A 19,130-nucleotide genomic window follows, 5' to 3' on the forward strand; every position below is an offset into this window, starting at 1 on the left:
ATATTGTTTATAGACCAAAATTGAGCCGTCTGAAGTGATATAGCAAACCCCACCGAAAAACCCCTTTCATTCGGTGTGCTGACTTCCCGCCTCCTCTTCCACCCCTTCCTTGACCTCCAGGCTCCAACCTCCATTTCTCCAACGGTGTTCCGATACTCAGCAAAAATGCTGGGACTTCGAATAAGCGCCATGTCAAGCGCCACCACCATGCTTCATTCCGCAGCAACTCACACTTCTCCTTCCAACGCCACCAATCAATTCTTCCACAAACTCTCCTTCTCTCGTTCCCCTCGCTTCTCTCGCTTCAATTTCGCTTCGCTTCGTTGTTTTGCGGTTGCCGCGAACGCTCCTATTGAACGCATTAAAGTTCAAAACCCTATTGTTGAAATGGATGGTGATTTTCTCAACTTTCGCTCATTTTTTATGCTTATTTTTGAATTTTGTTGACTTTTTGATTGAATTCTTGTTTTTTGGGGAAATTTAGGTGATGAGATGACTAGAATCATATGGAAGATGATCAAAGATAAGGTATCTACTGTTTTATTTGCTCAAATATGCAGTAGTAGTTAAAAATTACTTCTGGAATTTGAGGCCAGTTAATGATGAACAGAATAACTTCGCAAAGTGTTGGAAATTTTGTCGAATATTTTACTCCCTCCATCTTTATCATTTTTTTACCTATTTTTCTTTTGTGCGGGGTATTCTAATCAAAGGTAAACAAATGATTGAGACGAAGTTCTATACTTCTATATGTTATATCATCTGAATATACTCATCATTTGGACCCCTTGAATACACTTAATTGTATAAGTAATACGGTATACCTATTGCATTTTGGGCAATTCTTACTTTAGTAGGTTTTAATTGCAAATGTTACAATTACGATTTAGGACGTACCACATCCTTTGCCTATCCCCTATCGTCGTTTTCCCGAAACTTTTTAGTAAGTTAATGGGTTAGTAATTTTGCACCACGATACACATTTTCTGTTTTTTGGTAAAACATTATGTCAAGAGCAAAATATATACCGAGTATAATTCAATTGATTGGATGAAATATTTATTTATGTTTTTTATTTAATTGATTTCTGTTGTTCATGTGTTGTGGTTTGTGAGCAGCTTATAATGCCGTTTGTGGACTTGGATATAAAGTATTACGACCTTGGAATACTTAATCGCGATGCAACAGACGATAAGGTTACGGTGGAAAGTGCTGAGGCAACACTTAAGTACGTGAAGTAGCATTATCAAGCTAGGTTTATTCATGTTCCTATTATTGTATGTTTGCATTTTCAATTTTGTATACACAAAGCTGACTTAGGCTTTCTACTCTTGTGTTTGTAGGTATAATGTCGCAGTGAAATGTGCTACCATAACTCCTGGTTAGTTCTTTCCCTTTTATTTTTCTTTATGATTTTTTTTCTTTCATTTTAGTTTTTTGTGGAATATTTTTTTTTCTCCGTCACGATGACAACAGTTAGTTATGAACAAAATTTCTATTATGCATTGGCTGGCGTGTTATGGATGTTGTAGAGTTTCTTCTCTCACACAGTCACTCTCTTTTTTTAGTTTCTGAAAATGGGAATATTTATGTTATTGTGTAGATGAAGTTCTAAATGTTCTATCCAAATAACAGCCATTAGATTATGTTTCGTTTTTTTGTGACTGGCACACTTTCTGATGATCCATTCAGTTGAATTTGCAATGACATCCGCGTGAGCATTAAAACACACTTTGTGACAACTCATCACTCCATGAGGTTTTATGTCGGCCAAACTGAGTATTGTAGGTGTCTAGATCCCTTGGGGCTTGGGCTGTTGCTAGATGCAATTTGGAGGTTGTGTATTTGGACATCCATGAGAAGTAGAAATCATGGCACTGAATGCTGGCAATTTGTATTGCGTGTCATGGCTTTGGCATGGAAGTGCTGAGCACCCTCTTTATGGTACCTGGTTTTGCTCATGCTTTATTAGATATGGTCTATTAGTATATATACCCGAAAACCCATTATTGGTTGTTGTTAAATTTAGGGTTTGGATATTTTTAATTGAGGGAATCAATGGGTGGTGGTCGGAAGGCGTCAGGTGTGAAAGGTGGCGCATGGGATGGGGGCGCGTGGGATGGGGGCGCGTGGAGGGTGGAGGGCGGCGTATGGAGAGGGAACATGACTTCTGAGAGTGGGGGTGGGGCAAGGCTGGGCCGAGGTTGGGTAGTCGTGGTATGACGGCGGTTGTGAAGGTTGACGGGGGTCGACGAAGTGGATGGGCGGTCAGGGTGACGAGGGCGAGGGCGAGGGTGAGGGTGAGGGTGAGGGTGGGGCTTCGTGGATGACGCCGGTGGGTCGCGTGTGTGGGGGGGAGGGGGGAAGTGATTAACTTCGGAGGGTTGACGGATTACTGTTGTGGGGCCGGTTGGTGGCTGAGTGTGTGGCGGTTTGAGTTGTAGGGTTGGGTTGGAAGATGGTGGATGGGGGACGTCTTTACTGTACATCTTCCTTTTTTCCAAAATGTACTCTACAACACTGTTTTGTGAATTTGTTTACGTTTTTTCTCCATGCTGTACCATATTGATGTTTGATTTTTTTTGTTTTTCTCAGTACAGTACCACAATATGTTTTAGTTTGATTTTGTTTTCCTAAATGCATTACACAGTATATTATTTTCCTGTTACAGTATTGTATTTGCCCTTGGATTACGCAGTACATAATATTAGTCTTGCAGTACATAATGGGAGGGAGAGAGATGATAGAGGAGAATAGGAGATGGGAGAGAAGAGACAAGGGAAAATGATGGAGGGGAAATGGTCAAAAGTGTACTGCCGTGAGTAAAATGCGTACTACGAAGATCACACCCCTAAGTTATTGAAATCATGTAATTTGCATACACTTGAGTTAAGATTGTGCAACACTTATAATTTAGAGTGACTATTGATCTATTGGGTATAATTAATATTGTTTTTTGTTTGGTAGAGAAATGTTTTATGACCTAAAATTGGTTATCGCCTATTTCTTAGCAATTTTGTTCCTGATCGTCTATGATATATTGTGAAGAGATCTGAAGGTTGAATTTATACTGCTATGGCTTTCTAAGACACATCTTCTCTCTTGCATGCTACTATGATTTATTAGTTGTTGCTGCTATCACAATCGTTGCTGCGGCTTCAACTGATACTACGCTACCATCGTTAAATGTTTTGAAGTACTTTTGAATGAAAGCTAAATTAGTTATTGTACTATGGCGTATACTTCATGCTATTGTATTGTTTGATGGATCTGAGGTCTAACCTGTCTCTAACTTTCTGTCTTTGTCTTGAAATACTTTTACAGTCACCATTTATTTTAACAAGAAACCCTATTTATGGGGTGGGGGTTGGGAATAACATTTTGAAATCAAAGAAGATCCTATCTGATCAATATCTTTTTATGATTAGTATGCACTGTTCTGCAGATGAAACAAGAGTCAGCGAATTCGGATTAAAGTCAATGTGGAGAAGTCCCAACGGCACGATCAGGAACATATTAGATGGTCAGTAACATTTTTTTTTTTCCCTATTACAATCAATACAATGTACAGATGGAGAACAACTATGTCTGATTGTCTCTATTTAGAGCTGTTTGTTTAATTAATTATTTATGGACCTCCCATATGACTTGTCAGCCTAGTCAATAAATATATGTGATTGTCTATGGTAAAATAGCTTGCTGATCTGCAACTCTGCTGGTGTTAACATGTTTATGCACCGATACAAGGTCTCAAACTGTCTCCTTGGTGTAACCTTTCTCTTACTTATGAAATTAACTAATGGCCCTGACCCTAGTTTAGTTGGCACTTTCTTTCTTCTGTCATGTGCCGTGCTTGTGATGGACAACTTGCTGATAGGATCAGTGGATCTTGGATTTTATTATTTTTTCTAAATCCATGACGCTCCAGTGGCTGTGACACTTGGTAAAACCAAAAATTTCATGACATCACTCTAGGTTTTTGCTGAGTGCTGACGCCGTTCAATATAAATTGAGCTTTGATAAGGCATGTCCAGAATTACTCTCCGTGTAAGAGTTAGGACAATATGGTTTCATCTGTAGATATGTCATAGTACAAAATACAAACTAGACCTCTGAACAATTGTGTGATATCAGCCTTTTGCTGTTAATTTAGAACATGCTGGATAACCTCCATACTTGAGCCAGCGAGATAACTTGAAAGTAGACGTTATCTAGGACCCCCTTTGTGTTCCATTACTATACCCATGTTGTTGAAATTCATTTCCTCTCTCTCCTGTTTGATAATTGCACCCTAATGAAACATAGTAACTCTACTTTTTCTCTCCTAATCCATCCTAATTCTTTCTTCTCGACCACCAATCCCTGTTTCCTATATCTAACCATTACTTTTGTCATCATGTCATTTAAGCTCTGAATTAGAGAAAGAACAATGTAGTTGGTGGATGAAAAGATTGGGGAAGACCAATGTCCTCCATAGTTGGAAACTTGGAAACGTTTGAAAAGGCAATAAATTACCTTTTTTCTTTGCCTTCATCTTCCGTCCCCTTCGCTCTTACTCTCCAACATTTGTATCAAAACATCTCTCATGGTTTCAATGTGGTGAAGAGCATGATTGTTCATCCACCCACTTTTCTGTATTCCTAACTCTTTTCATTCTAAGCTATCATAACTAATTGGCTAGGAGATGGTGTACAATTTTGTGGAGAGACCTGCAATAATGGCATTGGAGGAAAGTTTGGAAACTTATCTCCGATGGCTTGCTGAGATTTGCAGAAGCAGTTTGCTAATACGTGTGTCGAGTTTTCAGGATTAGGTAGTGCACTAGTGGAGTCATGATATAGATTGATCAATTTTAGCTTGATTTCTTATCAGCAAAAGTGGCAGGAAATGTAAAATGCATTGCTGCTTACACATTTTGTCTGAGTTGGTTAATCTGGACTCAAAAGGACATAAGGATGATATAAGCAATAAGTCTATGTGGTCTCTTTTTAAAACCATTTAATAATACTTCCTTACAAGCTTTCCGCAATTCTGTCCCTCTATGGATTGATTGGATTCTATGCTTACAGTCATGAAGCTTCTAAACCTCTAACTCTCAAAGTTTCTTTGTTATTCACTCAATATGTTTTGGAGCCGAATACGTAGTGTCCTTTGTCATGGGGATATCCCTAACCTCTACATTTTTTTTACGTTAGTCTTCATGAATTTCAAAAAAGGTATTGTGTTAGCCGTTAACCGTGTCCAAGAGTCGTTTTTTCGGAGATGGGATACTAGACACGACACTTTTTAGTTGTTAGATGTGAGCCGTGTAACCATGACATAGGTCTGGTTGTTCTGTTGTTGATTTAGGAGTGTTTGAATATTTTAAAGACTCGTTTCTTTGTAACTTGCTTGCTTTTCCTTTCTGCTATCATATTTTGTGGAATGAAAGGTATTTTTTACTTAGCTTCTCTGCGGATCTTAAGGGCTTGGCCAAATGATACCTGAAAAACTCTGCCACATCTTTCCATGTTGAAAGTTTGAAACCAAAAGTCCGATTGTAATCTGTATTTCATTGTCTTCCATCTTTATATGTTTATTTTCATTGAGGTTGTTCATAAGGTCTTAAGTATTACATCTCTCCTTGTAGGCACTGTCTTCCGTGAACCGATTTTGTGTAAGAATATTCCAAGACTAGTACCTGGTTTGTCTTCTCTCCCATTTTCCCCATGTTTTCCAATGTATAACTGTATCAGGGAACAAGTCACTATATCTTTCATTCCATTTTCCCAGGTTGGAAAAAGCCCATCTGTATCGGAAGACATGCTTTCGGTGATCAATATCGTGCCACTGATGCAGTCATCAAAGGACCTGGAAAACTTAAAATGGTTTTTGGTATGAAACTATTAAAATCTACTGCACTCATTAGGCCTACTCTAATTTCCTTAATTTTGGGACTTGAAAGTATAGACAACTCCATCTATATAGATCTGGTCATAGTCCTTACCAATTATTATTAATCTCTTGCAGTCCCGGAAGATGGGGAAGAACCTTTGGAACTTAATGTCTATGACTTTAAGGGGCCAGGTGTTGCATTGGCGATGTATAATGTTGACTCGGTACGTGCCATTACTCTAGGCAGTGACATTTTTGCGCTCATCATTTGAAAATTGAAATAAAGAATTTCTAGTGATATTATTTATCCTGCTTGTTTTCTGTGATCTTATATATTTCTGTTTTCCAGTCAGTTCGAGCTTTTGCTGACGCATCAATGTCATTGGCCTTTGCTAAAAAGTGGCCTCTTTATTTAAGTACCAAAAATACAATCCTTAAAAAGTATGATGGCAGGTAATAAGAAATCTAATTCATTTTCGATCTTGTATTAAAGTAGTATTGTATATAGTTGATTTTCAATGAAAATTATTTTTTGTGGGAAATTCAACGTGTTACCACTGTTACCATTACACCATACACACCATTGCCAGCCTTCAAAGCTCCACTCATGGGTTGTAATATCTCCCTTGAAATTCTTCTAATTCCACTGCAATTAATAATGTGTTCTCCGTGGAAGGGTTGTATGCGGTGGTTGTGAGGGAGGAGTGATGAGAGGGAAGATGAGTGGGAGGTTGGCGTTGTTAATTGGATATGTAATGTTAACAAAATGATAAAATTATGATTGTTGACAGAAATTATAGATAATTGATGTTAAACTTAACGGAAATTTCTATCGAGGTCAAATGCTGGAATAAGTAGACAAGTAGTAACAGAATTTAAGTAAATGAGGGATATCCCGTAGAAATTGAAAAAGTTATAGGGGTACCGCGTAGAATTTCCCTTAAATCTTAAAACTAAAGCTTACATCTATGTGTTTGGGCAACAACAGGTTTAAAGACATATTTCAGGAAGTCTATGAAGCAAAGTGGAAAGCGAAATTTGAAGAACACTCAATCTGGTTTGTTTAAATATAGCCTGGATAATTTTGGTTGTTTGTCAGACATGTTCTGAAATTGATAGTCAATTTATGTAGGTATGAGCATCGGTTGATCGATGATATGGTTGCTTATGCTGTAAAAAGTGAAGGTGGATATGTTTGGGCTTGTAAAAACTATGATGGAGATGTCCAGAGTGATTTACTTGCACAAGGTAACTTTTTGACTGTCTGACAGACAATTGGAGAACTATTTTAACATACTTTCAGTTAAATATTGTTCTGTCTTATTTCATAAAAACTCAAAAAAAAAAAAAAAACTTGTTCAGTGCTTTCACTGACCATCTTCGTTTGTATGTTACATTTTAAGGATATAAATTTAGAACCAGAACTATTTGATCAATAAGGACTTTCACATAGTGTGGATTAAATGAATTCAGTTTCTGTTTCACACGCTTATAAAGATAACACTGTAGATGAGATTATATAAATTTAATTGGGTAGTAGCCAAAACAGATAACAATAGAATTAAGCGTTATATATGAGGATTTCGGTTTTCTATTTATGGTGGAGCCAAAGATTCCTTATTTTTTTGACTTTGGAGTATGATGGATTATTCTTCGTCTGCTATAATATACATATATGGGTTAAATAATATTGGCTTTGGGTTTGTTGGGCCAAAGTCACCATTTCGGTCAAGCTGGGTTCGGTTTAGATCATTATCACCCGAGGTCAAGTTTTGTGATAGGTTTGTTTCATGTCATTATCTAAGTCAATTTATATTTGTTATTTCATTGACTATTTTTGATATTGGTTCTGGAATTTCATGCATGAGCTATTGATAGGTTGAGTTAATATGTTGTTAACTTAAAACAATTACTAAATATCATTTGGATAATTATTAGGGTAAGCTAAATTATTGTTATTGATCTGGTTGGGTCAGTATTTGGTCACTGGTTACCTTGACGCGGTTAGATTCGGATTTTGTGGGAATATATTGTTGTATCAGTAGTCGGTTTGTCCTTGGGAAGAATCTTGTCGCTTTGGGTTAGCATATATTTGGTTTCTATGGGGTGATGTTAGATTTTGTCAGCCAGCTCTAGGAATAAAGCAAAGTTGCCCAGTGCAGTGTTTTTCTTACATAGTGAGGTAGCTATATTTCGATGCAATAGTCATTATGGGTCACCTGGAACCTCTTTTTTACGCTAGGGTCTATGCGCATGTTTGGCCCATCCTAATGCACCATTGGTTGGAGAGCCTTTGATGGTTGATAATGTTTTTTGTTGCCTTTAAGTTGCAAGTTCAAAATTGGAAGATCTCTTTAGTAATTGATTTTCCTTGCAAGAACCGGGTGCTTATGACCATTACGGTATTGACAGAAGTTTTTCTTATTGTTTGCAGGTTTTGGCTCTCTAGGTTTAATGACATCTGTGCTGGTTTGTCAAATGTCTTAACATTTTTCTTTGTCATTTTGGTCTGCATGATTTTTATTGATAACCATCATTTTTGTACCCTAATGCACACAGCTGTCTTCTGATGGGAAAACGCTTGAAGCAGAGGCTGCTCATGGGACCGTAACACGACACTTCCGCTTGCATCAGAAAGGGCAAGAAACAAGCACTAATAGTATTGCTTCTATATTTGCTTGGACACGTGGGTTACAACACAGGTAATTTTGTCCTCTTACTGCTGTTGATGTTACTGATTTGTGTTGAAGGGGGGTTAGTTTCAGTTATATATCTTGCACTGCAAAATTATACGGAGTATATTGTAGGAGTAGATGGTAGGAAAATGTGTGTCAAAATACAACCATTTGCACAGTTAAAACTAGTCAAACAAATAATTTTGTTCATTCGTTATGTACTTATATTTCTACGGGTTTTTGCTGACAATATACCAATACATTTTCTATCTTTTTACCAGAGCCAAGCTTGATGGAAATCAGAAATTGCAAGATTTTGTTCAGAAATTGGAAAGCGCCTGCATTGAAACAGTGGAATCAGGGAAGATGACTAAAGATCTGGCTATTTTAGTTCATGGGTCAAAGTGAGTAATCTTCTCTTGTAGGTTACTCCCTCTATTTCATTGGTTTTATCCACTACCTGCCATGGCACAAGATTTAAGGAAAACAATTTACAATACAAAGTAGTGAGATGGATAGGAGATTTGAAAGTGAGCACTTACTTGAGAGAGTTAGAAGGTATCAAAGAAACAGACTGAATAGGAAATTTAAAGATCAGAACAAAGTAGAGGCAGTACATTACTACCATGTGTTTGACCATCCTTTGCCTCCCTTGATTCTGAAAGTTTGGTGGTCGTCTTGACTCTTGAGGTGGCTACGTTGAGTTTTTGCTGGGATACATCACAGTTACAGATTATATTTTGATGTACTTGAAGACTAGGTGCTTGGACAAGTTTATGGCATTACTATTACCGTGTGAGGCGCTTATAAAAATTTGGGGTATTAGGAGCAAAACAACGATAAGTCAACATTGATAGATATAGTTTGTGTGTAAATGAGCTCTCGCTCATCTGACTGTAAGCCTCTCCAGAAAATTTGTGGACAAATCACCAAAATCAGCATTTTGAGCCTATCAACGCACCCTCAGTGAGTTAAATTCACTCAACAGCTTATTGCCAGGTAGAATGGTCTCTGTGAGTGACCAATTCATCTTACCCACAAATTTTCTTATGAGACGATCTGATACGAGAGTAACATGCGATTGACCCATATTATGGAGTAATTATTTCTTTAGTTTTAGTGTGTTAATGGGTATCTCGGTGAGTACTGTAGTTAATTATTAGTCGCATATAATATTAATACGCCTCTCAGGAGACCCTATCATTTTATTAGACGTTAATTACTAGTTTGTCAGTAGTTGTGTCCATTATGTTTGTTCACCTGTGTCTTATCATCTGCAGGGTTACGAGAGAATGGTACTTAAATACTGAAGAATTTATTGATGTTGTGGCTCAAAATCTTGAGGCTAAAATTGGTGTGACATCTCAGTAATTAGTTCCGACGTCAGTATCACTTCCAAAGATCACTTCAAATGTAAGGTTTGGGATAAACAAATTACACAAATTATATTACACGTGTAGATTTAGTTGACTTTGTTTTTAGATTTGGGACAATATGTTGGATGAATGAGTTAATAAATTTTACATATCTCTTGACTGTACGAGTACAGGATTGAGTCTGCAGGTCTTCTGTACTTTTAACTTGGATTCTTAGTTTGTCCAATTTTAAGGGTGCAAGAGCCTGTACATAACTACATACTAATAGTGTCGTGCCTCGTCGCTCATGTCCTAATTTGGCATGGGTCAAGCCTGACTAGCGGATCCATTATGTTGTGTTTTGCCGTGCATGCGAATGGTGCCAAGGCCCTGTGTGTTTTCGACCGTGCTTCCCATATGCCACTAATTCAGAGGATGTGCTTTTTCACATATGGATTTTACTCTTTCACATACGTCTTTTACCATACTACCCTTGTCATTTTTTTCATCACTCATCCAATTGATTTTTTTTTTCTCTTCCTTCATCCCATTCACCAACCCACCACCACCCTCGTTCACCAACACCGGCCAATTTTGAATAAATAAAAAATAAATTATTATAACTAATTGATAAAAAATCAAATTAAACTATCAATCATTGAATAAGATTAAAGACAAAACTAAAAGACAAAACTAAAAAAACAAGCAAACTAATTATTATTAGTATTATTTACAAAAGAACAAACTAATTATTAAAAAAAAAAAAAAAAAAGGAAAACTACAATACAACACAAGGGGAAGAAATACAGGAAACACATTTGACATCGACAACCAGACAAACCACCACACCACCATAGCCGACAATCCGACATCTGACAACCCACCACTGTCCCTGTCCAAGCAACCCGACTTCATCCTTATCGCACCACCGTCACCGCACCATTCCCTAGCCACCGTGACTTCCACCATAGCAACCACCCTAACCACCGTGCCTTGCACCACCCATAACCCTAATTAATAATAATTGCTTAGCATATTACTTTATAGTTAAAGTTAAACCTAATAATTCAATAAAACGTATTAATAATCGCTAATAAACAAAATTACTTCACTAATTGGAGAATTATAATCCATTGTTCAAGTTTTTAGAGTAATTAGATTCAATATTAGGGAGAGATGTACATATAAGTTAATTTGATTATCTTTAGGAGAGAGTAGGAGAAGGGGTATGCGATGGAAACTTTATGAAAAAATGTATGTGAAAGAGTAAAGTTCGTATGTGAAAAAGTAATTCCGTAAAATATATCTCCTGAAACTCTAAACTTAGGTTCTCTTCTTTTCTGGGATAAATATGTTTGTGGAAACAATTTTTCTTACGGCTTTTTGTTTACCTGTGTCGTAAGGGCACACATTAAAAAGCTAATTAGAAAAACATTCATAAAGTTATTTTATTAATGATGGAAAGTACTTCGTATTATTTATACTTCAATTTCTGATGATATATTCTGAGGAATCTTTCTATAATTAGCTTCGTATCGTGTGTCTTCTTATCATGTGTCATTAAGGTACACATTATAAAACCCGTTTTTCTTATTTCCTATATGATGGGACAATAAGAAATAGGAAAAGAAAAAAAATGATCCAAACATAACTTTACTTAAATATAGGCCAACCTCTTGTATATCATCCGTTTCCACATTTTTTTGGTGCAATCAAATAAAGGAAATCTATGTGATACCTTTTTCTCAACTCAAAAATCTTTATCAAAACACAATTATAGTTTGTTTTTTGGGCTTTGTTTAATAATAAAAGCATAAGTAGACTTACTAGAGAGTAATTTAGACATGGGTCGGAGCCTACATAGCATATACATAAGCGGCAAGTATACGCAATCTAATCATGAGAATTGTCCACAGTCCTACTCTCACATGCAATGTTTCCAACTCAGTTTTTACATGGGGATTCAAGAATAAACATTGTGGAATGTTGGTGATAGATAGTTAAAGTGTTGCATACTTTTCAATTTCGGTAATTATCATGTAAGACGGTTTTATTGCATGAAAAAATAACTTATTTATTAAAAGATAGATTACTACAATATAATTCCGTTTATTCTATAATTTGGTTTACTCTTGTAGTTGTAAACTTAGGCCCTGTTCTTTTGGACGGTTATTTGCTGAATTGAACTGAACTGAATTTATAAGAGCTGAATTGAACTTATAGGAGTTGAACTGAACTAAAGTGAACTTATAGGAGCTTAACTGAACTTATATGAACTGAACTGAACTTATAAAAGTCGAACTAAACTTGTATGAGCTGAACTTATAGAAGTCAAACTGAACTTATAAAAATTTTACGATTTATATATATTAATTTTTTTACAACTACTACAATACATTATAATAAAAAATATATTACATATTACATTTTTTTTCTAACAATCTATTTCCATATTATCATCATACTCGTCACTTTCATCTTTATTTTCACTGAGATCATCGAATCCATCTTTTTTTTTTCTAACCATCTATTTTTTTTAAAGAATAATGTGTATAGGATAATTTTAATATTGGATTTTTTTGCATTGATTTTAATGAAAAGCGTACTATTTTTTTTTAATTCGTCGATATTAAAAAAACAGGTATGAATTTATAGTTAATATAAGTTGTATGAACTTGTCTAAACTGAACTTATAGAAGCTGAACTGAACTTATAGAAACTGAACTGAATTTATAGGAGCTTAACAATGAATCCGAATTTATAGAATCCGAACTAAATCGAATTTATAAAATCCGAATCGAACTTAAAAACAAATCTGAAGTCCAAAAGAACATAGCCTTATATAGAGTATGTAGTTTTCAACCCCTAAAAAGCTAAAAGTCTTTAGTTTTTTTTTTTTGGGGATGGGGGGAGTAAAAAAAGCTTTTACATTTATTGATATTTGTTCATTTTTTTGTATGTAATTTATGTCCACTTTGTTTTGAACCCCATATTTATCATCAAGTTGTACTTGAGTGCTATTATCCATGATCTCACACTTGTAATATTTAAGTGCATTTGTAGTTTGTAAATCATAATTGAAATTATTATTGACATTATTGTAATTATATTTGAGGTATAGGGTTAGGTTAATTCACGATTCTACCTATTAAGTATGTGGATACTTTTTTGGATCAAATTGTTTTATCATTCAAGCTCCAACCGGTTAAAATTTACGGGATTATGTTACTCAAATTCAAATCAAACTAGCCAATACGAAAATGAAAGTTAGACAGTTGGAATACGAAAGCTAACACGACTCTATTCTTTGACATATATTTATTACTTGTATATGCAGTTCCGTTAGGATTTAAGTTCGGTCTAACATACAAATGTTAACGGTTTAAACTTTAAGTAGAAACAATAGCAAATGTATGTTGATTTTTGTCGTCATTTAGTAAAATATATACAAATATTTTAAACATATTTATACGTTGATGTAAATCTTAAATTATGCGCACAATTTAAACAAATGATTTGCAAATTTTTACATATTTAAAAAATTCAAAAAAAAAACTCATGCAAATTAGAACAATACATGAAAAAAGTTTCTTCAAAACTCACCAAAGTAATTGTATTTTTTTTAATTCCTATAAGGAGGAGAATCATGAAAGATAAAACTATATTTAAATTTTGTATATACTCCATAATTTGTGGCCCAATTCGATTATGATTATTGCTCAACTAAATGATTATTGTTGTTGTTGTTGTTATTATTATTATTTTTTTTATTTTATTTTTATTTTTTTATAAATATCGCATACTTTATTATTATTATTATTATTATTATTATTATTATTATTATTATTATTATTATTATTATTATTATTTCGCCATCCCGATCAATAGTTATATATTATTTTTGCCACAAAGATTAATAAAATATGTGAGAATGATTGTGGATCACACAAATCACCCATCAGGATCGAGGAAATATATTGATATTTTACTATTCTATTTTGTTCACTAGTTTTCTCACTATGAATGATCCACATGAATGAATATGAGGACAAATTGATCCCAAAAACAAAAGAACAAGATAATAGGAAAATAAGGGAATAGTAATAGAACCAAGCATTCCATATCTACAAGCAAAACAAAAGCAAAGATAATAATTAATGGTTTGGAAGAAGTGAAGAAGTACGTATAGAAGAAGGCTTGGAATGTGATTGTGCACGAGCCAACTAAGAAGGAATGAATGAATGACTGACTGACTATAGTCTATACATACGATTCCCGTATTCACGTGGCTTTGAGTTGGCCTTTATTATTAATCATTTACTTCCTCCACTCATACTCTTTATACTCAAAAAGTCTTCTTAGACCATCCCTAACCTATAACCTATATTATTTCATCCATATCATTTATGACCTCTAGTCGTGTCTAATTACTCGTAGGAACATGAAATCCGATGAATGAGACGGTTTTTCAACAGTATTTATGTAAAACTTTTTATTATCACAAATTCTCATTGAAGACGGACATTATCCGTCACAAGCTAAAGACGGATAGTGCCTCTCTCACAATATGCAAGTGGCACTATTCATAGGATGCTACGATCCATTTTCCTTCCACTTGCCTTATTGTGAAAGGGATCTTTATCCATCTTGAACATGACGGATAGTGTCAAAATTCGTCATGTAAACTTATTGTTTTATTATTAAGGAGTTACTTCTTTCATATCTTTGTTAGTAGTTTTCAGTGTAGTTATACTATGTCTCACATTAATTTTATGTGAGATGGTTTTTCTTGAGACTTATTCGATTACACCAATATCTTAAAAGTTTCGGTAAATCAAGTGATAAACGAAGTTAAATGTACACAATTATTCTATTCTTATGAACTAAAATGAGATAATGGAACACCTTATGAATAGTGTCACTGCGTATATGAGAAGAAAGACTATCCGTCTTCAAATGTGATGGATAGTCTTAAAACTTCATAAGAATTTGTGTAAATGACCAGTACGCTACAAAGTACTTCGTACATGTCTTATGTTAGTTATACATTCTTGTTTAGACGAGAATATCCGTTTTAACTTAAAACGGGTTAAATAGAATAGATGAGACAAAGCTATAATGTCTAATGTCTAGGATTAAAATGTTTTTCCCATTTATCAAACAAGGGCTATAAGGTGTTATTTAATTCATTTTAATATTAAAATGGATACATGTTTATTTTAAATGTCTGAAATGCTGAATGTACGTACAAGTGTACATTGGCTGATATATGCGCACATGAAATGAGGGATATTTGCCTATTTGGTACCTCGTCTTCTCCATCTTAGGGGGGTCCCAATCCCACATAGAGGGGTAGAAATGTAAATTGAGTAGGGAAAACAGAGCACTGAACACATGGTCATGTAGGAAAGTGGCGTAAAGCTGAGCTGTAGGAAAATGCCGTTGGCAGTGCCACTTTCACACTTTGCCACTAACTTACAACCCAACATATACTCTTTTAACCCCAATGTCCTTTTCTCCTCTATATATCCTTTTTATTTTTAAGGCTACAAAATACTCCCTACTCATGTGAATTTCCCATACATTGAAAATAACATAAAATACAAGTAACAACGAGCTAAAAATAGGAGTATAATAAACCAATTTATGTAACTTATATGTGGACTATGAGAGTGGATGAGTATAAACAAGATGAAAGCTACTTGATACTCCCTTCATTCTGTTCACTTGTTTGTCTTTGGGTTTGACACAAAGACCGAGAAAAGAGGAGGAAGCCAAGTACGTGTCAATTAAAGACATTTCTAAAATAAAAAGACAAATAATTGACGAAGACACCCCAAAATAGAATAGGCAAACAAATAACCGGAACAGAGGGAGTACAAGTTAGGTTGTTTTGGTCTTTCTACACTACTAGAAACAAGCGACTTACCGTACAAGAAACATTCGATCGATCGGTAATGAGACTCATCGATCGATTTTCGTCGGTAAATAAAAAGTGTTTGGTAAATTACCGACCGAAAGCATGTCAGTAGGTAAACAAGACTAACAATCGGTTAACATAAATCATGTAGGCTTGAATCCACCAACACGGTAAAAGACTTAAGGCTAAGAAAAATATGAAAACCAAAAGTAAAGCAACAAAATAGATTTGTAAAATAATAGGTTTTTCTTAATAAAAGATGGTAAAAAAAAAAAGTAAGTAAAGTCTCAAACTACATCTTTAACGTGATTTTTCTCTCCACAATGAGCCCTCGCCATATTTTTACAAATACCTAAAATATTTACATCATTTTCAATCCCCCTTACAAGTATATGTTTATTTGTTTCGGTCTTCCCCTTCCCCTAACAGTATTATTATCCATTCCCTAAGTTCCCAATTCTCCTAATCGGCACCTTCGGTGCTCTCTGTCACACATGACCAAACCACCTTAAACAATGTCCTTCATCTTATCTCATCTAGTTTCTCCCGGACCACCTTGTTCCTCAACCTATCATTTCTCGTGTGACCATACCTCCAACAGAATATACATATTTCAACTACCCTCATCTTTTGTACAAGTACATGTTTTACCGCCCAGCACTCAAAATCCAACAAATAAATAAAAATAGAATACATATGTAGGTGTAATATCATGAATGAGGGATTATGAAATAATAAACGTGAAATTATAATAAAATGAATATAATGGAATTTGTAAATATTTAACTTGCGGGACTTTTCTTGATCACATGGAGATACGTGAGCTTATTTTGTCCATTTGGCGTAATTATTTTTGTAGTCCTATTATGGCTTCTGTCTCAAACAAACTTAGTCAAATCCGTTCTGGAATTCTTAGATAGGTGCTTCTTCATCGCTGTCAGTTTATGCTTGACTGGAGTTCAATTACTAAAGATTTAGCGGCTTCGGCGTCTCTTATTCATGACTGCTCATCTGGTTCATACTATCTTCACAACCTTAGAGGTGCTGAGCATGATGTTTGTCTCCAACATTCCTTTTGGAAACAAAGAGCGATATTTGATTTTTGTTTGAAAGACGGCCTGCCAACTTCTTAATTATTTTTTCAGTTGAGCTAAATCAAGACAGAAGAGGCTCCAAATTATCACACTGAAAGATGAAAAGGGCTCTTGGATTTCATCTGAGTTGGATCTCTCTCATTTGATTCTGTCACACTTCTCGAATTTATATACCTTGACTCAGCAATCGTTTTCTTTCTCAGACCTTGAAGACTTATCTGTCCCTCGATTGGACAACTCGTTGGGGGAGCCCTTCACTACCGCTGATGTAAAGAAGGATTTTTTGGCTATGAAGCCTAACAAATCCCATGGGCCTGATGGTTTCCCGCCTCGTTTTTACCAACTTTTTTGGGAAACCATTAATACAGACATTACCTCGGCTGTTCTTCCTTTTTTAAATAGTGGCCGTATTCTTCCAGCTTGGAATAATACGCATATTGTTCTCATTCCAAAGGTTGATAATCCAGAATATATTTCTTAGTTTCGTCCTATCAGTATTTGTAACATTTTATACCGGGCGACTTCTAAGTGTATTGCACTCAGGCTCCGAAAGGTGGTTGACAAAATTATCGGTCAAAATCAAAATGCTTTTATTCCTGGACGACTCATCAGTGATAATGGTTTTCTTGGTCATGAACTTCTTACGTATATCAACCAACACAGGAGTGGTACTCGCTATTTTGGAGCTTTCAAATTAGATATGAACAAAGCATTTGACAGAGTTTCTTGGCCATTTTTGTTCCATGTACTCAAGCTCATTGGCTTTCCAAAAGGGTTTAGACGGCTTATCAAATCTTGTGTCAGAACGGTATCCTTGCAGGTGCTTATTAATGGCACTCCCTCTAGTCGTATTTTTCTTCAGAGTGGTTTACGCAAAGGTGATCCCATTTCACCTTATCTTTTCATACTATGCATGGAGATCCTTTCTCTTATGATTAATAAAGCGGTATCACAGCGGTCCATTGAAGGTATTAAGCTCTCCAGAAATAGCGCAACCATATCCCATTTATTATATGTTGATGATTCGCTTCTGTGTCTACGATTAACTCTTTACAGGATATTTTGGATGCTTTCAGTTCTCTATCGGGTTAGATGATTAACCACCAAAAGTCGTACATCAAGTTCAGTCCCAACACACCAGGTGATTTCAAGGAAATATTCTTAATATTTTGAGCGTGCAATCAAAGCATATATAACTTCGGACTGTATCTTGGTGTCCCGATTGATCTTGGCAGACGGAAAACTGCAGTTTTTCAATTTTTGTAAGACAAGATATCAAACAAAATTCTCTCTTGGGGCCCTGCTAATTTTTCCCAAGCATCCAAGTTGCTGCTTATCAATTCTATTTTAATGGCGTATATTGCTCATGTTGCCTTTGTTCTTTCGATACCTCTGCAAATCACCATAAAGATTAATTATTTGATAGATCTTTTCTGGTGGAAGAAATCTAAAAACAAGCGCGCCCAACATTGGTTACCCCCGGAAAGACTACAGTTGCCAAAGTTGGAAGGCGGACTTGGGATAAAAAAATGCTAGTTTTGTAAGTCAGGCACTGTTGGCTAAGACGTTTTGGCGTTGTCATCATCGGCCTTGTTCTCTTCTTTCTAGAATCCTTTGCACAAAATATCAGAAAGATTTTTCGGTTCCAGAAAAGATCTCATGATACTCTGCTGCGTCTTTCGCTTGGAAAGGAGTAGTTAAAACTTAAAACTACTTACCTACTTCGGGACGGAATTGCTTGAAAATTTGGAAATGGGAAAATTATTAATATTACGAATGATGTTTGGATTATTGGTAACAAGCCTAACTTTAAGGCTAATGTGTATTCTGAAAGAATCAATTGGGGCGACCTCTTATTGAACTCGTCTCACTGGAACACGCGGACTGTTTTTAAATTTGTTCAATCTGTTTCTGCTCGGAATATTTGTGCTTTGGAGCTTCCCCACGAACCTATGGATGATTTCATATATTGGAAATTCACTAAAGACGGAAGATATTCGACTAGGCCTGGTTACTCCTTCCTTCTGTATAATAGTTTATCCTCTGCTCCTACTTCGAGTGCTGATCCGGATTTTCAGTGGTCTTTGATTTGGCGGCTCCCATGTCAGCCGCAAATCAAGCTTTTTCTTTGGAAATTAGTACATCATATTTTACCTACTTCTGATAAGCTGCTTAGTAGAGGAATGAAGGTTGATCAATCTTGCTGCTTCTG

General features: G+C 35.5%; 1 protein-coding gene across 1 annotated transcript; it reads left to right on the top strand.

Annotated features, from left to right (window-relative positions):
• LOC141586636 (isocitrate dehydrogenase [NADP]-like) lies at positions 1–10,111 on the top strand. Its single transcript, XM_074407931.1, has 15 exons — positions 1–394; positions 485–528; positions 1,119–1,228; positions 1,344–1,381; positions 3,446–3,523; positions 5,630–5,683; positions 5,773–5,874; positions 6,010–6,098; positions 6,224–6,327; positions 6,863–6,931; positions 7,007–7,122; positions 8,309–8,343; positions 8,434–8,576; positions 8,831–8,953; positions 9,830–10,111. Exons 1-15 carry the CDS (start codon positions 166–168, stop codon positions 9,918–9,920), a joined length of 1,425 nt encoding a protein of 474 aa, XP_074264032.1. The 5' UTR covers positions 1–165; the 3' UTR covers positions 9,921–10,111.
• The last annotated feature ends 9,019 nt before the right edge of the window (positions 10,112–19,130 follow it).

Source organism: Silene latifolia, chromosome 6, assembly GCF_048544455.1.
Source record: "Silene latifolia isolate original U9 population chromosome 6, ASM4854445v1, whole genome shotgun sequence".
NCBI lineage: Eukaryota > Viridiplantae > Streptophyta > Magnoliopsida > Caryophyllales > Caryophyllaceae > Silene > Silene latifolia.